The sequence below is a fragment of the Anopheles gambiae genome, chromosome 3, assembly GCF_943734735.2.
Source record: "Anopheles gambiae chromosome 3, idAnoGambNW_F1_1, whole genome shotgun sequence".
Taxonomy (NCBI): Eukaryota; Metazoa; Arthropoda; class Insecta; order Diptera; family Culicidae; genus Anopheles; species Anopheles gambiae.
The window spans coordinates 65,311,908-65,339,861 of record NC_064602.1 but is presented as its reverse complement, the minus strand read 5'-3'; the positions used below and the strand labels follow the sequence as shown (position 1 = coordinate 65,339,861).

At 43.7% G+C, this 27,954-nt stretch overlaps 3 protein-coding genes and 1 long non-coding RNA gene across 6 annotated transcripts; 2 read left to right on the top strand and 2 right to left on the bottom strand.

The window, feature by feature from the left end:
• The first annotated feature begins 118 nt into the window (after positions 1 to 118).
• On the top strand, positions 119 to 5,794 carry LOC1268533 (PAN2-PAN3 deadenylation complex catalytic subunit PAN2). Of its 3 annotated transcripts, none has more exons than XM_061655940.1 (5): positions 120 to 846; positions 969 to 3,513; positions 4,063 to 4,301; positions 4,365 to 5,532; positions 5,632 to 5,794. In XM_061655940.1, the coding sequence occupies exons 1-4, from the start codon at positions 777 to 779 to the stop codon at positions 5,501 to 5,503; spliced, it is 3,993 nt and encodes a 1,330-aa protein (XP_061511924.1). In that variant the 5' UTR covers positions 120 to 776; the 3' UTR covers positions 5,504 to 5,532; positions 5,632 to 5,794. The 3 variants fall into 3 exon arrangements, with proteins under 3 accessions (XP_061511922.1, XP_061511924.1, XP_061511923.1); XM_061655939.1 differs by having other exon boundaries at positions 122 to 846; positions 4,362 to 5,532; XM_061655938.1 differs by having other exon boundaries at positions 119 to 846; positions 4,063 to 5,532.
• A 7,822-nt stretch (positions 5,795 to 13,616) lies between these two features.
• On the top strand, positions 13,617 to 16,653 carry LOC1271341 (uncharacterized). The gene is made up of 3 exons (XM_061657044.1): positions 13,617 to 14,566; positions 15,045 to 15,309; positions 15,935 to 16,653. Exons 1-3 carry the CDS (start codon positions 14,245 to 14,247, stop codon positions 16,041 to 16,043), a joined length of 696 nt encoding a protein of 231 aa, XP_061513028.1. The 5' UTR covers positions 13,617 to 14,244; the 3' UTR covers positions 16,044 to 16,653.
• LOC133393221 (uncharacterized) lies at positions 16,485 to 17,899 on the bottom strand. The gene is made up of 2 exons (XM_061657043.1): positions 17,762 to 17,899; positions 16,485 to 17,700 (listed from the first exon to the last, which is right to left on the bottom strand). Exon 2 carries the CDS (start codon positions 17,693 to 17,695, stop codon positions 16,667 to 16,669), a length of 1,029 nt encoding a protein of 342 aa, XP_061513027.1. The 5' UTR covers positions 17,696 to 17,700; positions 17,762 to 17,899; the 3' UTR covers positions 16,485 to 16,666.
• A 660-nt stretch (positions 17,900 to 18,559) lies between these two features.
• Positions 18,560 to 21,439, bottom strand: LOC133393222 (uncharacterized). Its single transcript, XR_009766023.1, has 2 exons — positions 19,294 to 21,439; positions 18,560 to 19,227 (listed from the first exon to the last, which is right to left on the bottom strand). It is a non-coding gene; the product is annotated as an uncharacterized LOC133393222 (long non-coding RNA).
• Positions 21,440 to 27,954: the final 6,515 nt, after the last annotated feature.

Genomic DNA, 27,954 nt, shown 5'->3' with positions numbered 1-27,954 from the left:
TTGCACTTCGTACTAATAAACATGAGCTTATGGGACTAAAAAACTGGTAAAACTATTTCCAAATGTATATTATTCGTAAGGAACTGGCAGTCAATCAATACTTTTCTAAATGTAGAACAAACGGCGACAAAACTCTTATTATTGTAAAAATAAATCGTCAACGAACGGTCGTGCATCCAGCATCTGTCAAAACAATCGCGACGCCAGCTTGGGTGTTCGTGTTCGTGTTGTTTACATTTTCACACAAAACAAAATCGGCTCGACGAGTGGCGTCGACGGGCACTGGTGACGACGTCGGCGACGGCGACAAGCAGTCATAAACCCAGCAGTGCAGAAATCGCAACAACGAACGCACGACGGCAAAACAACGCAAACCAGAGCGCGACAGAAACAGGGGCCGCGCGAGTGCAAGCGAAGAGAAAAGGCAACAGTACCGTTAATCCGCTTCATCATCGTCATCACCGTCATCGTCGACCGCGGCCCACGTCTTTGTTCCCCGCCAGAACGAGGCCATTTCACAACTGTGCCTCCCTAGCCTCGGCCCCATTAGGTGGAAAGGCAGCGGGGAAAGCAACAGTTGGCATTGGCTGGTGTTTGGTTGTCATCATCCGGTTTGCCCATCGCGCGGTACACGACGAAAGTGGGTTGCTCGATGCCGCGGGTTTTACACGTACACGGTCCGCAAAACGAGGTACGACGCTGAAAGTACGTGAGCGTCTGGCGGAAGTGACTGCGTGTGTGTGTGTGTGTTTGTGTGTTTGTAGAACTTCCGAAAGATGGACTACGTCTACATGACCGGCGGTGATCCGAGCAATCCGAGGGCCGAAGACATCATCACACTTACGAGTAGGTATCGAAGAATCACAACTTGGTTGTGTTGGTTTATCAGTACACACTCACACACACATACGTACATATTCTACACTTTCTTTCTTTCCATCTTTCTTTCTCTTGCTGTGGGCAAAAAGTGTACGACAACGATCCGACCGGTGCCGTGCCGGAGTATCCGGATGCGGCCGAATACGGTGCGTTTAACATTGGTTCCTCCGAGGCGGAGTACATCGAGCACGGTATGATGCTGGCGGACGGAGGCGACCGATTCGGCGTGTCTACCGTCTGCTTCGATACGCAGGAAGAGCTGATCTGGATGGGTAACCAGGGTGGGCACGTGACGTCCTACTACGGCAGTGCCATGCAGAAGTACACCTCGTTCCAGGTGCACGCCAACGAAGTGGTACGCCAGATAGTGACGATCGATACGGGCATCTTGGCGCTTACGCCCACCTCCCTGAGGCACCAGCTACGGCGCGGCATTCCGAAGTTTACCTTCCGCTCGGAGCGCATGGTCGATATGGTGTGCATGATCGAGCACGCGCCCGCCCGCCTCCTGATGGGCGGCCATCAGAGCGATCTGATCGAGCTCGATCTGGCCACGGGCACCGAGCTGACCAGCGTGGTGGCGGGCGTCAATGGGTGCGCGATCCTGCGCCGTCATTCGCGCTACCTTTGCGCGGGCGATGCGTACGGCAAGATAACGCTGCTCGATCCGAACACACTGGCGATCGAGCACGAGCTACCGACGCACTCCGGCAGCCTGTCCGACTTTGACGTGCAGGGGAACTATCTCATTTCGTGCGGGTTGAGCGGCCGCCAGGGCAATCTGACGATCGATCGCTTCCTGATGGTGTACGATATGCGCATGCTGCGGCTAGTGTCCCCGATCCAGGTGCTGGTGGAACCGCAGTTGTTGCGTTTTCTGCCCTCGCACTACTCCCGGCTGGCGGTCGTGTCGCCGCACGGACAGCTGCAGCTCGTCGACACGGTCGAGCTGAGCGAACCGCGGGTGTGCATGTTCCAGATCAACACGAGCGGGTCGCAGTGTTTGTCGTTCGACATAAGCGCCACCAGCCAGGCGATGGCATTCGGCGACCAGTCCGGTCACATCAATCTAATTACGGCGGCCAAAATCAACACCCCGACACTGCAATTTAACCCGTACTCGCGGGACACCGAGTTTGCGGACACAATCGAACCGGCGACACCGTTCGTACCACTGACGGACACCAATTTCCCACTGTCGTCCGTGCTGCTGCCCCACCTGACGACCGGCGAGCGGTGGCTAAGCGATTGGCCACCGTGGATGAACACGTACGAGCACTGGCGCACCAAGCCGATTGATCCGGTCGTAATTGCCACGATGAAGATGCAGGGCCCGATCGGGTACGCACCGAACCCGCGCACCGGACTGCGCAATCAGATCCCTTACCTGCTGGACGGAACGAACGGTGCGCTGGCGGCCGGCTCTGCCGCCTCGACCACCCACGGCTCATCCGCTGCGAAAGGTGGCACCGGGGTGGAGCAGCAGGGCATGAAACTTGTGCCTCGCCGGTACCGCAAGGTGGAGGTGAAGTACAGCAAGCTGGGTACTCAGGACTTTGACTTCGAGCAGTATAACCAGACGAGCTTTGTCGGGCTGGAGGCAAACCTGCCGAACGCGTACTGTAACGCGATGCTGCAGGTGCTGTACTTCATCATACCACTGCGCAAAGCGATTCTGGCCCACTGCTGCGCGAAGGAGTTCTGTCTCTCGTGTGAGCTTGGCTTCCTGTTTCACATGCTCAACGTCGGCAGCTCGAGCTCGCCGTGCCAAGCGAGCAACTTTCTACGCTCCTTTCGCACCGTGCCGGAAGCGGCCGCACTTGGCCTCATCCTGTCCTCCAACAGTGCGAACGTGAACCTGATCAGCCTGATACAGAACTGGAACCGGTTCGTGCTGCACCAGATCCACTCCGAGCTGCTCGAGGCGCTCAAAAAGAACGAAACGATGCACTTTTACGAGCAGCAACCATCACAGCAGCAGCACACGCCCGAACAGGATAGTGTGCAAAAGTTCCAGATCCTTAACCTCGGCAACGGAGGGAAACCGGCCGGTGGTGCTACAGCCACCGCCACACAGCCCCACAGTGCCGCCGGCGGGCAGGATGAGTCGGAAATCGGGCGACTGTTCGGTACGCAGCAGCAGACGACCCATCGCTGCAATAAATGCAACACGACGCGCGTCAAGGACAATGTGTTGCTCGTGTGCAGCTTGCTCTACCCGACCACCACCACTAACAACGTGGAGGGCACGTTCGGCACCATCTTGAAGCATTCGCTCGGGGTGGAAAAAACGACACCGGCCTGGTGCGAAACGTGCAACAAGTTTACGCCGACGAATCAGAAATCGCGCGTTACCGGTCTGCCCGCCATCCTGTCGATCAACTGTGGCCTAGACAACGAGAAGGAGCTGGAGTACCTGAAGCGCCAAATGTCCCGGTCGGCTGGTGCACACTCTTCGCCGAGCAGTCAGCTGCCGGCGGGAGGGAATGGAGGGACAGGTACGCCGGCTGGATCGGGAGCGGCCACGGATCAGGCAACGGGATCGGTGACGTTCAACGGGTCCGGCACCGGCACGAAGATGTGCCGGTATGGGACGAACTGTTCGCGCGTCGACTGTCATTTCGCTCATCCAAGGTAATGAGGTGCTGTGGTTGCTGGAATCGTTCGAATTAGTGGTGGGAGCTCGGAACCGGATCTATCCGATTCCGATTCCGTGTTGGGAATCTATTTCGAAGCCGATTCTGATGCTGAAATTTATTGAGATTCCGGAGTCAAAAAATCCGGAGCCGATTTCGGAATCGGAAACGACCTGGGAATCGCAATTTGCCCAAGTAGCGGAATCCGGATCGACTCCAGAAATTGAATTAGCTCCAGAATGAGAATTTACAAGTAAATTTTGATTCTTTGCGGCTATCAATACGTAGCATCATTAGACCCAAACGCATATTTTTATGGTGATGCCAAAACCGACTCCGTTTCGAAGCCGATTCTGCTTTCGGAGCCAATTCCGGAGCCGATACCGGAACCAATTCCGGAGCCGATTCCGGAATTTGATTCCCCGGACCTACTATTCGGAATCGATTCCAGAAAACTTCGGAGTTAGCCGGAATCGATTCCGACAAAAACTTCATTTTCCCCATCACTAGTTCGAATGGTATTGAAATGTTTTTTTTTTCTTTTTAGAAAGTCATCACCCTGTGTGATATCGGCAGCTTCGTCCAGCTCAACGTCTGCTGCTGCATCCCATGGCATGCAAAAGTCGTGGTTCCCACTCAGCTTCCAGATGTCACTCGACGAGCAGCAGAACTTGGACATTAGTTCACTAAGAACTGCCTCAAACGGCGAACCGGTGATGCCGAACGTTGCTTCAGAGCCCGACACGCCCTCGGATGTGGAAGGAAAGGAAGAAACTACCCCGAACGGTATGCCATGCTGCCATAAATCGTTCCTCCTATTCTCTAACCCGCTTTTTCACATTCCAGAAGATCCACCGCCAGCTCAGAAAGTTACAAAAACCTACAACCTTTCCGCGGTCGTTTGCTACATCAACGACGGTTCCCAGCACAATCTAGTGTCGCTGATTCACGTGCCCTCCTACTACCAGCAACCCAAACCGGGGGACGCTGCCAGCACCGCAGGCAGTTGGTACATTTTCAACGATTTTAGCATTTCCCCGGTACCGGTGCAGGAGGCGGTCTGGTTTACGCTCGACTGGAAGGTACCGTGCGTACTGTTCTACACCAGCAGCGTGCTGGCCGAGGAGCAGTGCCGTCTGGGGCTGGGCCTGCACAGTGAGCAACTCACGCAGTACGTAAATCCCTTCAGCACCGATCTGTACGAGGACGAAAGCACGGACGATGGATCCGTCCACCGCTTGACAGCGGACAGCCCTAGTGACGCGATCGATAAAGCTGACCTGGAAGCGAAACACCCGGACAACGGTGCGGATGCAGCAATCCTGTTCAAACCGCTCGGGCGCACCGAACGCTTCCAGGCCGGCGATCTCGTCGCGATGGATGCGGAATTCGTGACGCTCAACCCGGAGGAGAGCGAGATCCGCTCGGACGGTAAAATGTCGACCGTGAAGCCGAGCCACATGAGCGTCGCCCGCATCACGTGCATACGGGGGCAGGGCGACTACGAGGGCGTACCGTTTATGGACGATTACATCTCCACCCAGGAGCAGGTCGTGGACTATCTGACCAAGTTTTCCGGCATCAAGCCGGGCGATCTGGACGCGAACTTTAGCAACAAGCGGCTGACCACGCTCAAGAACTCGTACCAGAAGCTGCGCTTTCTCGTCGACAGTGGCGTCATTTTTGTCGGGCACGGTTTGCGGAACGACTTTCGCGTGATCAACATTATCGTGCCGCCGGAGCAGGTGGTCGATACGGTGCACCTGTTCCATCTGCCCCACCATCGGATGGTGTCGCTGCGCTTTCTGGCCTGGCAGTTTCTCGGCATCAAGATACAGTCCGAGACGCACGACTCGATCGAGGACGCCCGGACGGCGCTGCACCTGTACAAGCACTATCTGCGGCTGCAGGAGAAGGACGAATTTTCGCGCGCCCTCTCGACGCTGTACGACACGGGCAAGAAGCTGCAGTGGAAGGTGCCGGATTGATGAAGGAGTGAAAGAGGAAAGTGATAGAGGTAAGCGTGTGTGTGGGTGCGCCGCACTCAACACGTTCGTTTTATTCACATTTAATAATTGTTGTGTTTTTTCGTTATGTTTTTTTGCTGTTTGCACAGTTCAACTGATGGTGCGTGTACGCAAGGGGAAATGGATAAAGGTTGGTGGCATTTGTTGAGACGTTGCGATCCCGCCCACGCCCTCCCTTTGTTATATGTTCGAGATGTGTGTATAGAGTAACTATTTAATACTACAAACAATACAATACAATATTTTCTATAATTATCGCGTACTATTTTCTGCCTTTTCTGCGTCCGGAAAATGTGCTGTAGCTTAGTTTTGTAACTAAGGTAATTGGTTACAATGGTAATTTAAGTACATTTGCACATCGTGTTGATTGAGTTAAAATTAATCCATTTATAAAATTAACACTTTTTAAAATTCTTTCCGCCATCCAAACGCCGATTTAATGTCGTATCGTTGTTACAGTTCTGGTGCTAGTCACTTTAATAGTCTTTAGTGTGGTTTTTTTTATCTTGAAGGTAGTAAAAAATCTGATTGTGCATACTCTTACAGCCCCAAGGACGGCACTCTGTTGGTTTGCTTCCCCAAATTCGACCCAAATCATTATAAAAAGTGTGTTTTTCAAGCAATCAGTAACAGAAAATAAGTGTTTTAACGAAAAACACACGACAAAGTGACATCAATCCAATGCGTCTTAACCTTTAGCTCTACGACCGGATTCCCCGGGAATGATTTTCATTTTAAAACTGATATAACTTTTTATTAAAAAATGGGAGCTACTTAATTTTTTCACGTATCTTTTGGAAATTTAAATTTTACTAAGGGCACATGATGAACTTATTTTTCAAAAATTCCAGAATATTTTTGAACATATTTTCTTTTGATTGCCCAATACCTCTACGTCCGGCATACCCGGTTATCCCATACATGTTGTATGGGAAGTGATTGCTTTAAGTTTGAAACTTTCATAACTTTTGATATAATGAATATTAAAATTTGAAATTTGGTTTAAAAAGATAAAGGCACTAATTTTTTAGTATGGTTCAGCATTGAAGGCTGCTCATGAAAAAATTAGTTGTCATATATTACAAAATATTTAAAAAAAAATTAAGTGAAACTGTAAAATTCCCATTTCTTCAAAAAAGTAAGTCTTATTTACTTTTTCGAAGAAATGGGAATTTTACAGTTTTACTTAATTTTTTTTAAATATTTTGTAATATATGACAACCAATTTTTTCATGAGCAGCCTTCAATGCTGAACCATATTAAATAAATTAGCAATTATGTACTTCATGGATGATTCTGATTATTTTAATTGAATATGAATAGAAAAACAGAAATTCTCCATAAAAACATGTTTGTCAAACATATTTGAATAATTTAACTTATTTCATCACAAAAAATCAAGCATATAAATGCTTTGTATATTATTTAAAGATACATTATGTTCTATTTTTCCCTCAAATGTGCTCTCTTCTAATCATGTTTCAATTATAAAACATATTACCAAAAGAGAAAAGTTTGCAGAATTAGTATTCTTTGTATAATTCTATATTTATGAAATTGTAATTACCAAACATGTATATTTTTTTATAATATTGACTAAAAAAGAATATTTAATTAAAAATCTTCTAAAAAAATTAATGGAAAAATATTTTTTCAATGTTCAACAGCAGAAAAATTCCATTGAAAAGGCGAGTTGGCAACCTTAAAACAATATTTAAAAAGAGTAAACTAGATTTTAAAAATCCCATTTCTTCACTACTTACTTTAATGGATTTCCAAGTCTCTTTCGAATGTGCACAACATTCTTCACCACCTCCCAGATGTGTTTCAACAGCTTTCAAATGATGTATTTGCCTCAACATAAAATTACAATTCTTACACGTGATTTTCAACAAAAAATTAAGAACTGTCAAACTCAATCCAGCTTGAGACGTGTTGAAAATCATGTGGAAGAATTGAACAATTATTGTGATACAAATACAATATTTGACAGCTGTTGAAAAACATCTCACTATCGATGAAAAATGTTGTTGACATTGGAAATTTGCTCGGAAACCCTGTAAGACTAATGTCCGTACGTTTGTACAAAATTTGATACTTTCATTTTCAATTCAACAAATGTTATTGAAGTTTTAGTTTGAAAAAGAATAACATACAACATGTATTAGGTTCCCGGGTATGCCGGTCGTAGAGGTGAAGGTGTAAATTAGGTCATTGAGACATTGCCGGTTAACGGAACTTATTAAATAATGTGTGAACGTCCTTCCATAACGGTATCGATGTGTTTCGTGCCCCATCTGGTTGATTTCCCATCCTTAATAATCCTTTTCTTCGTACACACATATGTGTGTGTGTGCCAGTTGTGTGGGAAATTGCAAGGGAGAAGGTCAATCGACCACGAATATGTGCGTGAGTGATACAAATTGTAAACGCTCCCCTGGGAATCATTCCCATGTGTTTGATACGATGTATAGTTTCCATATTTTTTTTTAAATTGTAGATCAGTTCAGTGAATGTTACATGCCGTGTAACATTTTAAGTGTGTAGATAGATTGAAATTCATTCCTTTTTTCCACAAAGCTAGCTATTAGTCCTTTTTTGGTTTCATGCTGTCTTCTCTGTCCTGTATTTAATACAAGTGCGTGTATTATTTGGTATTAAAATCTTTTCTTCAGTTGCACGTACGATTAACTGCAGATAATATATGAATATGCAAACATTTTGGTGCACTAAAAACGCGCCTGAAAATAGATTCCCCTTCTCGTTCTCGTGTTCACATTGTCTTAAGTTTAGATTGTACCAGCAGTGTAGTGTTATTCAAAGTTCATTTAAAAAAGTTCACACAGTCACCGTGAGAGAGAGAGAGAGGTTTAAGCTCTAAAATCTTACATCAAGAGATCACATCGAATAGTTCATTATGATTATTCGTACATTTGGCGTGTAACGATCAGCGAGTGCGATCGTTAACACAAGGAAACACCCTTACACACTAAAGCCAACACGAAAAAGGTGGTGATACTAGTGGCGATGTAGCATCCGGACACGTCTTCGCACCTCCTGCGGTGATCCATTGCTCGGCATGGGACCCGAATTCGCCATATCCACATCCCAGAACGCATCGATCGACGTGCGCCGTCCGTAGGTTGGCTGTACCGCAGCAAAAGTGCTTGCCGCTCCACCACCACCACCACCCGCCACTGCCAGCTGACTTCGCATCAGCGTCGGAACGGATTGACGTCTCAGCAGCGGTGCCGGAATTGATTTCCCCACCAGTGACCTTCCGACCGGTGCTGACGGCGGCGGCATCATCGGCGTATCCTCCATGCGTGCAAACGTGGCCGCTGACTCATCGACCGAGCGCTGTATGCTCATCGACGGTTGCGAGTAGTGTTGCTTCATCATACGAAACTGCTTTTGCTTTTCCCTTATCAGGGCCTGATAGTTCTGCAGCGACAGACGACGCTGAGCATCCTCGCGCCTACCGCCCGTCCCGGTAAGATGTTTAGCAATGTCGACACCGGCCGCCAGCAGCAACACCACCAGCACGGACAGAAACACGTAAATCGAAGAGTTCGGTACACTATTGTCCGGCTCGGGGTCCTTTCGCTTGCCCCGCTCGCCGCCCGACTGCTGCTGTAGTACCGTGCTCTTGTAGTGCAGACCTTCCGGTCCGTCTCCGGCCATTCTCCGCCGCACGGTCGTCGTACTTTTCGACCCAAACACAAAGAACACTTCCACATCGAGACATCGTCCCGGGTACTGCTTGGAACGGTCCCACTGCCAGCTCGGTTCCCCACCTTCCACCTCCCAATCCAGATAGGAAAAGTCGAGGAAAAACGATTCCCCAACACTCTCCACCGGATGTGGTCGGTTGAGTGCTCCGGTACGTTTCAGTTTCGTGGCAGCCCGAACCGATGCCTCCCGTTCGCGGCTCACATGGATACGGTTTTTGTAAAAGTTTAGCACAAACACGAATATCAGAAACGTTACACACGAGTACAGGTGCTTGTACGCGGTCGACATTCTGCTCGGTCCATCGAGAACTGGGCAGAACAGGTGTGAAGATATGGGCTGCAATCGATTCACCTTCACACTAAAAATCGATATCGTTAAACGGCTGATAAGAGAGCGATTGTGTGACGGACTGTTGTTACTGCTGCTGCTGCTGCTTGCCTGTGTCGGCCTTCAGGGAAGGTCGTACGTATCGCGGTGCGGTGCTGCTCACGAGGATTTATCTTTCAGAACAGGTGCCATTGCACCACTACCACTCGAACGTCACTTTTGCACATTACAGGTGGTTGCACCACTATACTATCTCTGGTCAGCGCGCGTCGTTTGCTCGCCCGACCTCGGAGAAGCGTTCTGTTTGTGGACGAGCGCATCATGTTTTCCCCTTTCTCTGGCTCTCACGGGGGAAAAGTTTGTTTTCCCCGGCCCCTGCTGGTGACATTGCAATTGGCTATTGGACATGCGCGAAAGAAACGAGCGAGCGTCCGTCTCTTGTCGGTTTATTTATAATAGATTTGATTTTTGGAACGGCGCCATCAAAACATTCCTTTTCATGTGTGTACTAACACTAAGATTATTTTGCTGCTCAAATGAAATAGTGATAATATTACTCTTTTTTCTCCTCTGTTTGGTGTTGTGTCAGGCGGTTTCGAGTTCATGGAGAGCGAGAGAAAAGCAAATTGTGTTTAGCGCATGCAACGGAACACATGTTTTGCTTACAGCGCAAAAAACGCGCCAAACAAGAAATGTCACGCGTTGCTAAAATACCGTTGCATAGTGTAGACAAGATGGACATACAAATTATCTTCTTTTTTTTTAGATATTTTTTGTGTTTTTGCTTCTGGTTCTCTCTTCGTAATTATTTAAAAGCATTAATTTTTAGTATTGGGATAGTTTGAATGTTATTTATTGCACTTCTAGTGCCAGTGGCGTGAAATTTCAGGATCGGTGTAATTTTTTTATTACACTATTGTATAGGAATGGGGTAAGTATTTTAACCATGCGCGAAAAAACAAAGCATTATACGCCTAGAAGTATAGCATAGCAATATGATTTTTGATTCTTTTTTCAAAAAAAAAAATTATTAAACTTTTAATGAAACATGTAATTTGTAAAAAAAATAAATTATTCAAACCAAAATAAGTTCGATGTAAGAGAAAAAATTTAAAAAAACATAAGTAATCTCCGAGTTCCCAAGGGCCGTGTCTGTGCCTAGTGCCTAGCATGCGATTTTAACGTTTAACGATTATGAATAAATAGTTTGAAGTTGTTCCTACAAAACACCACACAATTAGTTTGATAGATAACATCGGATGCGGCGTCCGACGAAATTAATTTTTTTTTATAAACGTCCGACGTTATCTATCAAATCCCACATCAAATTTTGACAGGCCTTCAGATAAAATCGCATCCGATGGAGCACAGATACTGGCCCTAAGCCAATAAAACCAGTGAGTGTTTATCTTTACTTTTATCAATAAGCGTTGTCGGCAAGCGTGTACAAATATAAGATGCGATTCAATATTAGGGCCGAATTAATTTCTATTCTCGTTCCCGTCGTCCAAAGCTGTTGTAAATTTTTCATAAAAATTTGCGATCTTACCCAGGTTTAGCTGTCCCTTCTAAATAATAAAAATAATAATAATAATAATAATAATAATAATAATAATAATAATAATAATAATAATAATAATAATAATAATAATAATAATAATAATAATAATAATAATAATAATAATAATAATAATAATAATAATAATAATAATAATAATAATAATAATAATAATAATAATAATAATAATAATAATAATAATAATAATAATAATAATAATAATAATAATAATAATAATAATAATAATAATAATAATAATAATAATGATAGTAATAATAATAATAATAATAATAATAATAATAATTCGGACAAATTTCGGACTAAAACAAATTTCGGACCCAGTTACGAAGGGTAGGTTAAATCCGACAAGCCGGAACCGCCCGGAATTGTCCGGAATCGTCTGGAATCGTCGGAATCGCCCGGAATCGCCCGGAATCGCCCGGAATCGCCCGGAATCGTCTTCAATCGTCGGAATTCCGTTTCATTTCATGTCATTTATTCAGTGCATAACCTAATACAAATACAGTGGAACGTCGATTATCCGGGCAGCTCGGGACCGGACGGTTGCCGGTTAATCGATTTGCACGGATAATGGTCCAAAAAATGTCATTTTCATATAAAAATTTTTTTATTACTAGTTTTTTATTAGTTTTATGAGTTATTCAACTTCAATAAATCGATTAATCGTTATTAAAATATTATTTTAATCAATAGCTATAGGTTTAACAACTGTTCATGAACAAAAATGAATTTCGAAAATACCCTGAGACACCTCAGAGCTGCACAAAAATCTGGTTGCCCACTTGACTATCGCTGCAAATGTTCGCTGTACGTTTGAACAGCTGTCACATTTAAGCGCACGGTTAAGCCGCCCGCCGGTTAATCCGCCCCCGGATAATCGACGTTCTACTGTAGATACAAACAGTAACACAAGATGCTAGCGTCCATATCGAACGATATTGAGGAACTCAGTGCGCACATTCCTGGCTTAAATGTACGACAGACAGCATTGACATATGCGCGGCGGCCGGAACGTGAACTTGAATCGTCTGGAATCGTCGGAACAGTCGGAATCGACCGGAATCGGCTCTACTATTCACTACTATCGATTGACTACGATTCCGCACCATTCCGGACGATTCCGGTCGATTCCGGGCGATTCCAACCAATTCCGGTCAATTCCGACTGTTCCGACGATTCCGGACGATTCCAGACGATTTCAGACGATTCCGGACGATTCCGGTGGAACTAGCGATTCCTTCTCTCTGGAATCGGAATCGGTATCATACTTGCCGGAACCGGAGCGGAACCGTGGGTGCGATCCGCAGAACCCATCTCTAGTCCGAACCACTTAGGCCCGTGTCTGTGCTCCATCGGATGCGATTTTATCGGAAGGCCTGTCAAAATTTTATAAGGAATTTGACAGATAACGTCGGACGTGCGATTTCGTCGTACGACAGAATCAAAAAATTTTGATTTCGTCGGACGCCGCATCCGATTTTATCTGTCAAACTAAATGTGTGGTGTTTTGTAGGAACTATCTCAACTTAATTTTTCATAATCGTTATATTATTAAAATCATCCAAATAATCGCAATATTATACGAAAAAGCGTTTGACAGCACGTGCGATAAAATCGCATGCGATGGAGCACAGACACGGGCCTTAGGCCCGTGTATGTGCCCCATCGGATGCGATTTTATCGGAAGGCCTGTCAAAATTTTAAATGGAATTTGACAGATAACGTCGGACGTGCGATTTCGTCGTACGACGGAATCAAAAATTTTTGATTTCGTCGGACGCCGCATCCGATTTTATCTGTCAAACTAAATGTGTGGTGTTTTGTAGGAACAATCTCAACTTAATTTTTCATAATCGTTATATTATTAAAATCATCCAAATAATCGCAATATTATACGAAAAAGCGTTTGACAGCACGTGCGATAAAATCGCATGCGATGGAGCACAGACACGGGCCTTAATGCGAGATTGTATGATATGTAAACTCTGTAGAACATGCTTGAAAACTTGCTTATAATTTGAATTTAAAAATCATACAGAAAAAACAATACAGGCATCTCGATCAATGATGCTAAAAAGATGCAAAATATCATATGTCTTACGAATTTCTTCTTGTTCTTAAGTTAAATATCATACAAACCAATGTAAATAAAGATTTTTAGATAAAAAAATACTTTTCAGAAAAGCAAATCCCATCATAAAAAGTCAGATGATTTCCTTCATACACATCACTGTGCGGATCTATTTTATAATTAATTTAAAAAAACAGGAGCAATACGTTTTTATATCATTAAAACTAATTTTGAAAGCATTAAACCTTTTTTTTAATATATAAAATAATTTTTGAACAAGCATTTGATCCTTTCTATCCCCAGTGTGCATTTGAAGAAGTCAATCTATAGGTATAGCTACGTTTAAAAATTCCTAACGATTTGTAGAAGAGGAATAAGCGGGGAGGAAGAAAAGGGCTTTATTTACCTGGCGCATCACATCGCGTTGTTTTCTTTCTGCCGCGTATCTATACGCAGGGCTCGCGTTCGGCTTCGTGTGCTTTTACATATCTGATTTCGTGTACAAAAAAGTGCCCATTACCCTCCTGTTACTGTGTGGAGGCGTTCACAACCACACAACCGCACAACAAGCGGCCTGGTGTCGTCACATACTAGAAGGTCATCAAAGTGTTATTACAACAAAGTTGAGCTTTACTGCATCGATCCCGTTAAAGCAGTGGCGGATGCGTGGTGGCCAGAAATAGTTACCGAAATAGCGGAGGAACGATTGTTTCGATACCACGCGTGGGTTGCTATCGAAAGCGAAAACTAAGCAGTGTGTGTGTGTGTAGGTTGCAGCAGTGTAATTCAGCTAAATGCACCACACCACCGCAAACACGCACGCCGTCATCCCACGCAAGCGCATTCACAGCACACCGAGCGCATTACATACCGTTTGTGAGCGCGCGTGCTAGTGTTTGTGTATTTTTATTACGAAAATTGTTCCAATTCAGTGTGCACCGGTTCGTGACCCATATCGTATCGAACGAAAAACAGCCAATTTGAAGTATAATGTCGTCTTCAATACACGTCGAGAGTGCGGCACAGAATCACAACAACGGAACAGCAGCCGGCGGCGGTACTATGCCCGTCGGGGCGGAAAAATGGTACGGCAATGGGACGAAAGGAACGGCCAATGTGCAACCGCACCAGCGTCCCCGAAGGCTATCGTTCAACGGGTCCGATATGGAGCTTTCCGACCTGAAGGGTGTTCAGGGAGCCGCATCCGATCGGGAGAAGAATGCCATCGACACGAAGCAAACGCTGATCTTGCTGGCCGTCGCCACAACGCTTGCGGTTTCCATCAAATATCTGCTTCCGTCCTTCGATCTGGGTTAGTACCATATACAAAGGGTGCAGGGAAAAGGTTGCAATACATCCACTATGTGTGTGTGTCTGTATTGAGTAACTATTTACATGTGAGATATTCATCCTACTGTTGGGTTGGTAGGAGGGCCATGTGCGGTCGGTTCGGTTCGTGGTGTGCCGTCCGTTTGTTTGTGTTTGCATTCGGTCGAATGCGTGGCAGTGGCAGTTGCCGGACGTGCCGCGATGTTTTCGAGAGGGTTTGATGAAATCATCAGCTTCAGTTCCTCAATCTCCTCCCGTACAAAGGTTGCATGTGTAGTCATCTAATCTTGTGCCTTTATAAATAACCTCGGTTTCGGTACGTTCCGTTTAATACACGCCCTGGTGTTTTGTAAGATACGGCGAGCTTAATCCAATTTGTATGATAAACCAATCGTTATCAGGTCCTAAACTAAAAACGAGATACTAAACTTTATTTTCCGTATCTTCCCCCTTACACACAGAATCATACCGATCGATCGGTTCCCGAGTCGTCGCAGTGGTGGATAATGTGTGGCAAGATTTCCTAACTCGGTGTACCCGTGTCCGGCTGCCGACCTTTTCGTGGAAGATGGAAAACCTTCTCCAGCAGGCTGGTGCGGTGTCGCATACGCTGTATGCGGTCGCTTTCGGGCTGCTGCTTTCGTCGTTTACCTGGTACATCATCTACCTGGACAGCAGCATTCCGGGGGTGAATCCACCGACACCGTTTTCGGCCTCGAAGAAGCGGTATGTATTTGTATATTACATTTTTGTACGGGCCCTACCCGTGTGGGTAATATCATTAAAGACTTTAAAATTACAAATTTTCCCTAGTTTAATATTCAAGAAATAGTGCACTGAGTATTTAACGTAACTGTTGCTCGGTTATTTTCTTATTGAGTGCTTCACGTCCAAGTGCTCCTAGTCAATTACGGCTTTAAGATTTAATAGATTAAATATTTATTTATTTATTTATTTATTTATTTATTTATTTATTTATTTATTTATTTATTTATTTATTTATTTATTTATTTATTTGTTTGCTTATTGGAAACAATCTATTGCAAGACAATTAGTTTAAATTGTGGTCATGTATGCAATCGTATGAATCGATTTATCTAAGCAAAAATCAGTTAATACTATGTTCAACTAGGAGATGGAGCTAATATGGCTTGTGGCAAGGAATTGTATGAGACTCTTACTTAATTTGACAAGTCAAATTCTTCAAACAACACCTGAAAGTTAACAATAGCATACAGATTGAATACTCACAGTAATATTTCATCCACATTCAATCACGCATAATTAGTAATAATAATTAATGGATTGAAAATATTCATTAGTCTAATTTCCCAACTTTTCCTTTTTGTAGCTACCGTGGTGGACCACCTAGCAAGGAACGCCGGTTTCACCTACCCTACATAACGGCCCTGCTGAGCGGCGTGGTTGGATTCTTAATTGTACTTCTCGTCAATGAGTAGGGCACGCATCGTGGACCATGGAGTATAACGTCCCCATATAAAACAAAACGCCAAACCCTGTGTGCCCGCATCGCTCCGTAAAGTGCCTCCATGAGCTCTAGTATGAAACGCAGGGCAGCTACATATAATATTGCTTTCGCATTCCGGCAGATGATGTAAGGCGATGAGATTTTTTTGGAACTGTGCAATCCATTTGCATCAACCATCGTGGCGTCTACCGCATTACTCGTTTATCTTATTTATTTCTATCTATTTTTTTACTAATTATTACGCTTTAACATTTCGTTTCTTTTTGCAACGAAAAACGGACTAACGTGCGTATGTGAAGCTAAACTCGGGTGTTGTTTTAGTCTACGTTAGAAAGTAGAATAATCAACTTGTATTTTAAGGCTTTTGTTGGTAGTTTCATTTTGTAAATAACAACTAAATCATCACGTGTACTTCTAGGGACAAAAAAAGTTCATTTATAGTTTTCGTTTTTACAATCATAGTGCATTTAGTACAAACAATTGTCGTAATAGTGTCTCAATTAGCCGATTGTGCTGTAACGGCACCCGCAAGCGCCGTTTTGAATGTAATAAATTAAAGATAAAAATAGGAACCGCAAAAAGGAAAACCAATTTTTATCGTCTCACCTTCGCAGTGAATGCGCTGACCGTCTGCAGGCGCATAATCGCCCGACCGTACGCTTCCGTGGTACGGTTTATTTTCAGTATCTGCAACCGGCTTCCCACGGGTTGAAGCCGTCCGACACAGCGTACCAGATCGCCCGGTGCCAGCGGCGGTAAATCATGGTCGATCTCGTAGAATACGCCCTGCATTACCGGGCCTTGGTTTCGGTGCCGCAGCAGGATAATCTTCTCCTTCACTTTCGTGCCGGGTTTGATGCTAATCACGTTAGCAACGGTTTCCAGTAGCAACGGAACCTGTCTGCCCTGTTCACGGATCGCTTTCTGCAGGTGCTCGATCGTACCGGAAAGGATGCGCAGGGAAGCTGGTTTGAGGTTCTGCTGCTGCGTACCGGCGGAAACGTCACCGGTAGCTGCTGTCAAGGTTGACGATCCTTTTGGGAAGTTTGCAGCCGTAGTTTTACTGTATTTTGAAGCGCTATGTTCTGCAGGATGCTTTCGTTTTTCATGCCCGAACGTGGTTCCGGTGTAGGAAGGACAGGTGACGTTTGAACCTCCACCGGAAGATGCACTCGAACGATGCAAGTTTTGTAATCCCACTGTTGGTTTTGATGAGGACGACCATCCCTTGAGTGTAGTGTTTGTTTTAAGATTGTTGGTGCTTGAGTTAGCTAAAGGAACTTTCCTGTTCTGTGTCGTCATCGATGTGGTGAAGCTAGAACTAAAGCTGCAATCCAGAAAGGAACCGTTTAATGATTGTGTAGCGTTCAAATCATGTCTTTGCTGATTAACGGTTGCTTTCTCTACACATCCGTTTCTGCCATTCGGCGCATTTGATGAATACGACATGATGAACTGCTTTGGAGCAGGTGGATGGGATGCATTTGCTGCACCGTTCGGTTGTTCCAGCTCTCGAAACGAGCTCATTATGGAGGGAGTTTCTAGTATTGCCGCCGACATGGGAAACCGTGGCCCGGCTTTCCGCGGAGCCGGTGTGTGCGGACAGGAACGGTTGTTGTACATTGTTACTAAAAGAGATGACATTTGCACAATTTAATGAAATCAACGAAAGAAATATATACAACTTACTGTTTTGATGCGTTTAATTAACGTGCGTCCATATAGCAAGCAGGATTGCTACGTTGTAAAAGCACATTTTCATAACGGAACGCACCCTTGCAAGGTGATTTGTTTTGTTTGAACACAATTCCCAAGCATCAAATTGTCGTGGTTGTACTAAAAAAGGTGTTCCCAATTGCGGGTGTACATTCCTTGGCGAACGGGTACAGCTCCATTGCAAGCGAATTTGCCGCTTGTGTTGAGCATTCCGATTCTCTTAAATAGCGGACTTTCAAAAAAAATATATATATACGAAAACTTTTAATTGTTAAAAACCAAAAAGCGAAATACCGAAACATTAGACGATCCGCGACAAATTTTCAGCGAAATCTTTGTTCTAAAAAGTATCTGTTTTAGAACAATAAAAAGGTGGATCGTCATTGCAGTGGCTTGGTGGTTTTTTTTTTTCACAAAAACGCGGTGCACGCGTTTAATGACATCATGAACGAAGTTAGTCATACTTTCGTTCTAAAACCAGAACGGATTGACAACAAAACGAAAGTTTCTCCGAAGTTTGCTGAAAATTTTATCAGTCGTCTAAAAGCAATGTGACGGTTGTAACAAGGAATTTATTTCATTAGATCAATTTGACTCCATTTACAGAAAATCGATAAAATTGTGACACTAAAGATTCATACTAAAGCCTGCTTCGGAGTAAATAGGTGGCCAAGTAAATAGGTAAGGCCGCAAATACACGACGCGTGTTTCCGCGGGCGCGTTCAAACGCGTACTTAATCTTTGTGTCATCATAAAATCAGAATTTACTTATTTTTCTGAACAAGAAGAATTTTTTTTATTTCTTAGTCTAGAGATACCCGTATGTTTAATATCTGATCCATTTCAATTGCTGGTGACCCTCTATTTAAGCTTATGGCAACTGTTTGTCTAACAAAATTTACTATTAATTTTTTAATCTTCTTCCATTTCTAATAACAAATTAAAATTGTCTCTTTCCACATTGTTCATAATGATTTCTAGCTGTGGAGCCAGTTCTTGTAGCATTTTAACGACCATATCTATTTTTTGTTCTATTCTTTCCTGCTGTGATAAACCGGAAAAAGGCAAAGAGGTTGATGGAGCTGCTTCAGCTGGATTTATCCATTTAGGTTTGGGTGGCAGTGCAGGTTTTTGGCGAGCTGGTGCATGGTTTGAAAAATCACTGTTGGATAAAGAAGGTGGAGAACGTTTCGGTGTTCTAGGAGGGTTTGGTGAAATGGAACGTGATTGTGATGGAATTGCATCGGATCTGGATGAAGCTAGCAACTTTTTTTGCACAGCCAAAATTGCTGGTTTTATAACAACGCGTGAACGGGAATTCGCGTCAGTTGATGTTGAACTGGTAATTGCAGCAGAGTAGCTTCCTTCTTGATTTTGTGACGATGCGTTGCTGCTTTTTGCATTGTCTGATTCAGTAATCTTGTTTGCATCTGCCATATCTGAAATGCTTGATCGAATAAGTTGCTTGTAGAACATTAAACATTTGACGCAGCATTCATTTTCACCTGGAGTTCTCCGTGACAATTTTTGACGCGCAGTTGTTTTTAGAAACTCGTCTAAGTTTTAGAACAAATGAAAGGTGCTCCGTAAATATGTAGATTTCTCACAAGATCAAGGCAGTCACTTTATCTGACAATAAAATCATATAGCAACACGGTTCCATAGAAGTAAATATATCACCACAAATGTTCCCGCATCTCTTTTCGGTCAGTTTGCTAGCACCACATCACAACACCCGATTATAGCTTATGCTTCACTCATACAACATCGGTAAGGTATTCCGTTTTGTTGAAACACTTATCGCTTAAAAAAGTTTCTTCACAGATGGATTTTCAGCAGGTCGGAATGATAAAGAGAAACACTTATAGGAGCAGATTAAGGCCAAGGACAGGGATATCCAAAACAATGAGAAGCAGAATAAAAACAAACGCGCCTTATTATGACAGAATAATCCCCTGTTATGTTCAAAACAAGGTGTGCTCCTAATGAATCATAGCTTTGCCATTTTAGTTTTCAAACACCATGGCAGCTTTTAGACTACCATTTTTGAAGATCAAAATGTCCGTGCATAATGAGACACAACATACAGTACAAGGTCGATTATCCGGAGGCGGATTAACCGGCGGGCGGCTTAACCGTGCGTATAAATGTGACAGCTGTTCAAACGTACAGCGAACATTTTCAGCGACAGCGAACAAATTGGTTGCAGTGGGCCACCAATTTTTTGTGCAGCTCTGTAGTGTCTAGTGTTATTTTCGAAATTGATTTTTGTTCATGAACAGTTGTTCAACCTATAGTTATTGATTAAAATAATATTAGGCCGAAAATACACGGACAGGAATTTCACGGTCGCGGAATTCCGCTTGCTGAAAAATTCGGGGAGGGCTGGTGAGGGGTAGTGAAATTTTGTATGCAGGGATATGACATATGTCTCCCACAATGTCGCCCATCAAAAGCGATAAAAATCAACCTTCTAAATACATACACCTTGATCAGGTGGGCTTATGGTGTTCTTTCTCACCAATACCGAACCACAATTTGACGGTTTGTTCCATAACAAAATCTAGTATGCTATGCAGTTGAAACGATATCTCGTAGGAATGGTCTGTGGTTTTACTCAGGCATAGCACGAAGAAAGAAGCCAAAAAAACATGACGGCTTGTTCATGGATTAAAACGAAGATTTGAAGACTATATATTCCAAAAAAGATCATTTCTCTCGCCGAATCTGATACATAGGCAACAATTATTGAATCCTTTCTGGCAGATCAATAATTCTGGCAAGTAAGGAGCAATGTACCAACCGAACCAAATATGATTTTATACTGAATTTATCAGAGTGCCTGCGCATATCTCCTTTGGCCCTGTTCAACAGACCACCGATTGATCTCATCTTGATATCGAGTACTTGTTCCGACGCAATGCGTTACGATTTTGCCAAAATGTATGGGATTTGTATGGGGACGCAGCGTCAAAGTAGAAAAATTTCTATTTCGACGCACGTCGTGATGCGTCTGTCAAAATGGTTCAATCATATCGGGTGAAAATCGATATTTTTTCACGTTAAATTGTTTCGAGCGCAATTGGACGTGTAATTGGACTACTAAATAATTTTATTAACAAAACAAAATAAATGTAGAGAAAGTAATTTCGTAATTGCTGCAAAACAGGTGTGTGCGGGTCAGTATGCAATGTGCAATAATAAAGCGAAAACATGCTTTGCACTGTTTTGAGCAGAACTGGAAATGATTTTACAGTTGTAATTTAACATTATAATCACATCAGAACCTATAAATAAGAGGCATTATTGCTGTTTGTTGATGTTTTTCTTTGTGAAATGTGTTGACATATCCATGCAGAACGCTACGAACAGATACCAGCGTTCGTCACGCAATGCGTTGCGATACGCTGCGTCGAAACAAGTACCAAGCCCTTAGGAGTGAGTCCATATAAAAATCATCAAAGCATCCAGTTTGTTATGGATCTAACTTTCAAACCAGGTTTTCTTCCTATTTTCGTTTTTACGTCAAATTGCACTTGATAAGCCCACCTGATCTATCAACTCACTTTGGACTGACAGCAGGCGGAATTCCGTGGCCGCGAAATTGTGGTCCATGTATTTTCGGCCTTGTACTAACGATTAATCGATTGATTAAAGGTGAATTAATCATAAAATTAGTGAATTTTATAAGTTGTATATGAATTTGACATTTCTTGGAACATTATCTGTGCAAATTGATTAACCGGCAACCGTCCGGTCCTGAGCTGCCCGGGTAATCGACGTTCTACTGTACAGTCTGTTCCCGAGTTACACGGTTCTCGACTTACGCGGATTCGGAGATACGCGGTTTTCTAAATTTGACAGATTAAAAGTCAAATTAGTACAATTTGCTTCAAGTTCGGTATAAATTGCATTTTTCTTAACAAATTGAAACCGTTTAAAAGCCAGAAATATTAGAATTTTCTGCACGAATCATATCAAATAAATGATAAAATGTATAAAAGTACTAAATTAAATCAAAAACTCCAAGTAATCAATAGTATTTTAATAAAAAAAAACGTGAAATTCGACTTACGCGGATATTCGAGTTATGCGGATTCGTCGGGAACGCAGAAACCGCGTAACTCGGGAACAGACTGTAATTGAATTTCTAGTCCAATAAACTCGAAAAATAAGTTGAGGTGAATATAATCCAACTCGACCTGTCCCATGGTGTATATATTTTCTGATTTGTTGTTTGGGTAGTTGACCAAAATTGTTTTGATTTCCTGTCATTGGCTGGTATTATTAAGCGAAAGGCCACGGGAGTGACAAAATGCTGACAAATTTATACTCATACTCTTTATACTTTCAATGATCCTATTCTATCCTGTTTCAGGTTGTTTAACCACTTTTACTATCTCTTTGATTTCGACTCCTCTCTCAACTCTTTCCGTAACCGTATTTTTTCTTCTAATTCTCTTTAATTATTCTTCTAAGTTTCATTAAGTTTTGATAGTCTCTACGCTCTACCTATGTTTTTTTTCTTTAATTTTTTTGCTAGGTCTAGACTAGTTTAGTTAGGCTTAGTTTTTCATGAATTATTTTGTTTATTTGTTAGGGTTTATTTAGTTTTAAGTCTGCCTTATTTAGCCTTGATGGCGGATATTGTATTAATAAATGAAATGAAATGAAATGAAATTTTTCAAAATGTGAGCTTTTGTCACTGTTGCGTACGACCTCATTATGAAGTAAAAGCATAGATGCGGATGTAGCGAAGTAAAACACTTCAAGATAAAACACCTCAAGTTAAAACAAAGTTCAAGCAAAACACGCCTCAAGCAATAGCGCGCGCTTCAGAAACGCAACAAACATAAACAGGTAGTCAACCGTTCTCACGGTTCAAACGAGGAAGTAACCTTACGCAATTCATAAACCATAGGTACATGTCGCATTAAGTATAAATACAACTTGTTATCAAATAGTTATAGTTACAGTTAGCTGACCTATATGCGGTCAGCAACTAAATATCATATAAGAGATGAAAACCTAAATAAAGTAAGCGCATTCGAACACAAACCTCAGAATCGCTCGTTTCTTAATAGTCGGAGGCACTCTCCGGTCGACGAAGCAAAAATATACCCGACTCGGTGTAAAGCACCGGCGTTGGGCGCTGCGACGGAGCAACACATTCGCCAGCAGCATTAGTCACTTTTTTGAGCTTTTGTCAAAATTTTGTGACCTGGAGCAAGGTGTATGCAAGGTGTGTTTATTAAGGAGGTGAATTGCTAGCGCGTTTTCCGGGCGCCATCATTGAGTATTGTTATGTCAAATCGCATACAATTTTCTATACCCCCCTACAGCCCTGCCCGATTTTAATACCGGAGCCACCAGTATTGTTATGTCAAGTCGTGAAATGTCAAATTCGGAGCAAATTGACATTTCACGACTTGACATAACAATACTGGGGGCTCCGGTACAAGGATAATGTATTTAGAAGGTTGATTTTTATCGCTTTTGCTGGGCGACATTGTGGGGGACATCTGTCACTCTCTGCATACAAATTTCATTACCCCGCACCAGCCCTCCCCGATTTTTATACCGTAGCCCCCGGCAAGGTGTATGGATATTAGGAGGTGAAGTGCTTCAGAGCAAATTGACATTTCACGACTTGACATAACAATACTGGGGGCTCCGGTATTAAAATCGGGGAGGGCTGGAGGGGGGTATAGAAAATTGTATGCGATTTGACATAACAATACTCAATGATGGCGCCCGGAAAACGCGCTAACAATTCACCTCCTTAATAAACACACCTTGGCCCCCGGAAGAGAACCCCCTGTGCAAAGCGATCCAAAAATTGGAACCTCTCGCTCATGTAGTTCGTTTTTCTCTTTCCCTCCTACAGCGTTTTTGTCGAGCAGCTCTTCGAGCAATGCGTCCCTTGCGTTTCCTCTTCCCCTTCGCCTGAGCGCGCTGCCAAAGATGTGCATGTGTTGGTGCGTGTGGTGGCCATCATGTGTCAAACAATTTGCGCTTTCATTTTTTGTCTATTGTCGTCTCTTTCACACCTACGTATGCTTGATGTGGAACGATTGCGGCGCCGATAGAAAATGTAAACATTGCGGACTGCTCATCCAAGAGTGCTCCGGCGTTCATTAAATAATAATTGCATAAAGTCGAGTGAAAATAGGATCAAGCCGTGTTAAAAGAATACTTTTAATGTATCCCGACAATTTCCATGGTCATGCGCGTCAAATGGCACGGTTGGAACGCGAACATACTGCGACGCGAATGCGTTTTGTTGGGCAACCGGAACCGGACCCCGGGTAAGAGAACATTAAGCTGTGCGGTCTAAGGAAAAGTGTCCTTAATATGTTCCTTTTGTCTATGTTTTAGATGACCACTGGTGTACGAAGCAAGTTTAGGCCCTATGGAAGTGAACGATAAGTTACAATCATTATAAACTGTGGATTGCGAACCGCTTATTATGTTTGTGTACACATTTTTTACAGACAAATTTCTCCCGATGAGTTCTAGTGTGGAGAACAGTGCGTAGACCAAAAGCAGCGATGAAGATTGTAAATTGTATTCATACGGGGTATTATTATATTATTTAACAACACACCTTAAACCGAAATGCGTTCTGTGCACGCCCATTGCCAATGTAATGGACACCGAATCGACGGTAATCGTAGGGGTACAGCAGTTGTACCTGGTAAGAATAGTATTTATAAGCATCTTGTTGTTTGATAAAGTTCTTACCCTATGCATTGCTCTTGTTATAGCCACATTCAGCAATTCATATTGCCACACTATAGCCAAGGAGAGATTTATACTGCATGTCGTCATGCGTGGTAAGCGCATGGTATGGGGAACCGCTTTTGCTGCGTGTGTCTGCAAGTTGCATCAGATTCTTTGGCAAGTGACGAAGTCATAAAAAGTAGGTTATTAGTAATTAGTAATATTTGGGTACAATACATATTACTTAATACTTTTACTATTTATTTTATACAGGAATCTGGTAGCGCGTTTGGAATCAGCTTAAGGTGCACAATCCCAAAGTAATGAACAATTCATGTCCGTTAGGATGGTGCATATTGCGAGCCATAGACGAATGCACTGTTTCCGCTCCATATTCTACACCTTATGTGCCCTATGATGCATATGTTGCTGCGTTAGGGATCATGTAGCGAGCCTATGGTGCTCTCCTGTACAAATAGTGATCTTTAGCGAAACGGTCTCAACAACCAGTCCATGCATATACATGCCTCACGGTGTACGCAATCTTTGCAAACAAGACTGCAACTCCAAAAACAAGTTTTTCTGTCGCATACTTACTCCTCTTAAAATTATGTTTTTTTTTTTTTAAATATGAGCCCCACATAATACCAAGACAATTGCTACTTAATATGTTTTCGGATTGTGAATGCAAATATAGAGCTTTTGGATTTTAAGTTCGGTATATTCTTCTTCTGAGTTCATGTTTTGTAATAATTTAATTCATTTTTATACAGTTCACCAAACGGACACACCTAAACTAATACTACTAACAAACTATAATGAATTCTTCATAATTCAATTTAACCAAAACCTATACTACTATTTACAACTATGCTAACTATACTATACTAATTTTAAAAAAATATGACAAGAAACTACATATCTACTATTTACAAATTCAAATCCAAATTCAGATCTTCGTGATCTTCAAAAGCTTCAACATCTGCTAAGTTCAGGTGATGTTCTTCGTTTTCTTCTTCGGCTTCTTCGTTCTCAGGAACGCGTGCTGCGGCGTAGCGCAATTTCAAAATAAAATATTTTTTTATAAATCCTTCCTTCACTACCATGTCGTCCGTGCTACCAACTTTTGCCATTAGTGATACAATGTTAGGATAATTTTTTAGCGGTATTTTCCCGTTCTTGGCTGTCCACCTGCAGGAAGGCATGAACGTCTTTGAAAAAAGCAAGTCCCTTGCTTGGTTCAACCGCTTCATTGAATACGGCGACATCACCTCACATTTGAGCCACGACACACAGTGCCGCATATACTCCTTGTCAGCCAACTTCCGCTCCATGTTGTCGAGTTCGTCCTTCGATCTGATGGGTTGCAGCGTAAACTCGTCCGGCAAAGACCTCGCACACCCCTCCTTGTCGGCACACACCGCTGCTCTGATCCGGTTCACAACCACCTCCGTCGTCAATACTGTCTTACGGATGACGGGGATCTCCTTATTCAGAGTTGCGCTGTGTGCCTGGAGGGTGTTTTCGATATCGTCAAACCGTCGTTTTACGTATTGAAATAGGTGCGATATTTGCTGCCGCACATCAGTCGAAGGATCGACACCAGGATAGTCAGTGGCGGTGACTGTGGCTCGGGGTGGAGTAGAGACGGGATCTGTGCGATTGGAAGCCGTACCCAAATGAGTAGCGGTTGACCGTAGAGGACTAGCTGCCTTCGAACGTCGAATTACCCCCGACCGGTTCTTGCTGGTGGATGGGACAGGTGATACAGCAGGAACTGGCTGGTTATCGTAGCGGACTGACGAAGCGACCGCTGATGCCCGCCGGATTGGCGTTTCAACGATGGCATTTCGCTGCACTGCCGATGCAACAGTGGCACTCCGCTGCACCGCCGCTGTAGCTGTAGTACTACGCTGCACCGCCGCTGTAGAGGTAGCACTACGCTTCACTGCCCATGCAACGATGGCACTCCGCTGCACCGCCGCTGTAGCGGTAGCACTGTGCTGCACCGCCGCTGTACCGGTAGCACTACGCTGCACCGCCGCTGTAGTGGTAGCACTGCGCTTCACTGCCGATGCAACGGTAGCACTACGCTGCACCGCCGCTGTAGAGGTAGCACTGCGAATCACTGCCGATGCAACGGTGGCACTCCGCTGCACCGCCGATGTAGTGGTAGCACTGCGCTTCATTGCCGATGCAACGGTGGCACTCCGCTGCACCGCTGATGCAAAGGTGGCACCTCGCCGAACAGGTGCAAACGACGACCCCGTTGTTAAGATGGCTGGAGAGGCCGGGAAAGTTGAGGGGACAACTGTGGTCAGCTCGCTAACCGATACTGCGTCCCGGACATCGGTTGTATGGTTGGTGTTGATATGAGGACCACGTAGTCCCATTATTTTTCTCGGAGGACCGTTTGAATGTTCCAGGTGAAATGGCACAGCTGGTCGAAGGGCGGTAGCGCGTTGGACACTGCTTGCTACCATGGTGCTGGTAGCCCATGTTAACGTTCCACATGTAGCCGCTGTGGCGACTGTGGTGATTGTTCTTGCCACGGTTGTGGTTGTGGCAATGCCGCTGGTGGTGATTTCGGATACCGCCCCCGGATATGATATATTAGAAATTTTCTTCATACCCGCGTCGGACAGACGATATACGCCTGTCGGAATAGGGACATCGTCGTCACTAGACTCCTTTCGTACCGGAAACATTTTGCTGAAACAATGCAACAACGCAAAACTTAAGTAAGGTTTATGCGCATCCATGATTACCGCGGTCAATTGGTAACATCGGAACCGGCATGGAACATACTTCACGGACAGCAGTTCAATACCAGCAATCAATCGTCCAGCGGCATATAAGCAAAAAATAATGATAAATAAATACTTACCACAACTAAAACACGCCTTACTAACACGAATTTAACAAATCACTCCGCGGAGGAAAATACATGTGATTCGATGGAGGCACACAGACAGAATGAGGAGATGCAAGGATGGTGTGTACAGTGTTGGCGCCAAATAAAGGAATCGGTGGTGTGGGTGAAGAGAAATATGAGGGCAACGGTAAAAAACAAATACGTACGATACACACAACTGTGTGTAAATATATTTTTTGGCCGTTATATATTTTTCAATACATTTGCAAATTTGGATCTACCTACACAAATGCATTCCCACGCATTCGAATTGCCAGAAAGAGATAGATATATACTTTGCCCTCTCGCTCGGCACGCAGCCATGAGCTCGAAAAAGTACACAGCCAGTGTCAAAAGGGCTGAAGTTTGACATCCAAATTTGAGTATAATTTGATCAAAATCCGATTCAAAAACCGAGCTCAAAAACTGCTCGATTTTGCGCAGCGGGAATTAAAAAAAAGCAAACAAAGTTTGAATCCTGGGGACCTTACGTCAAGTGACGAATTGTCAAAATGCTTCAGATTGCACA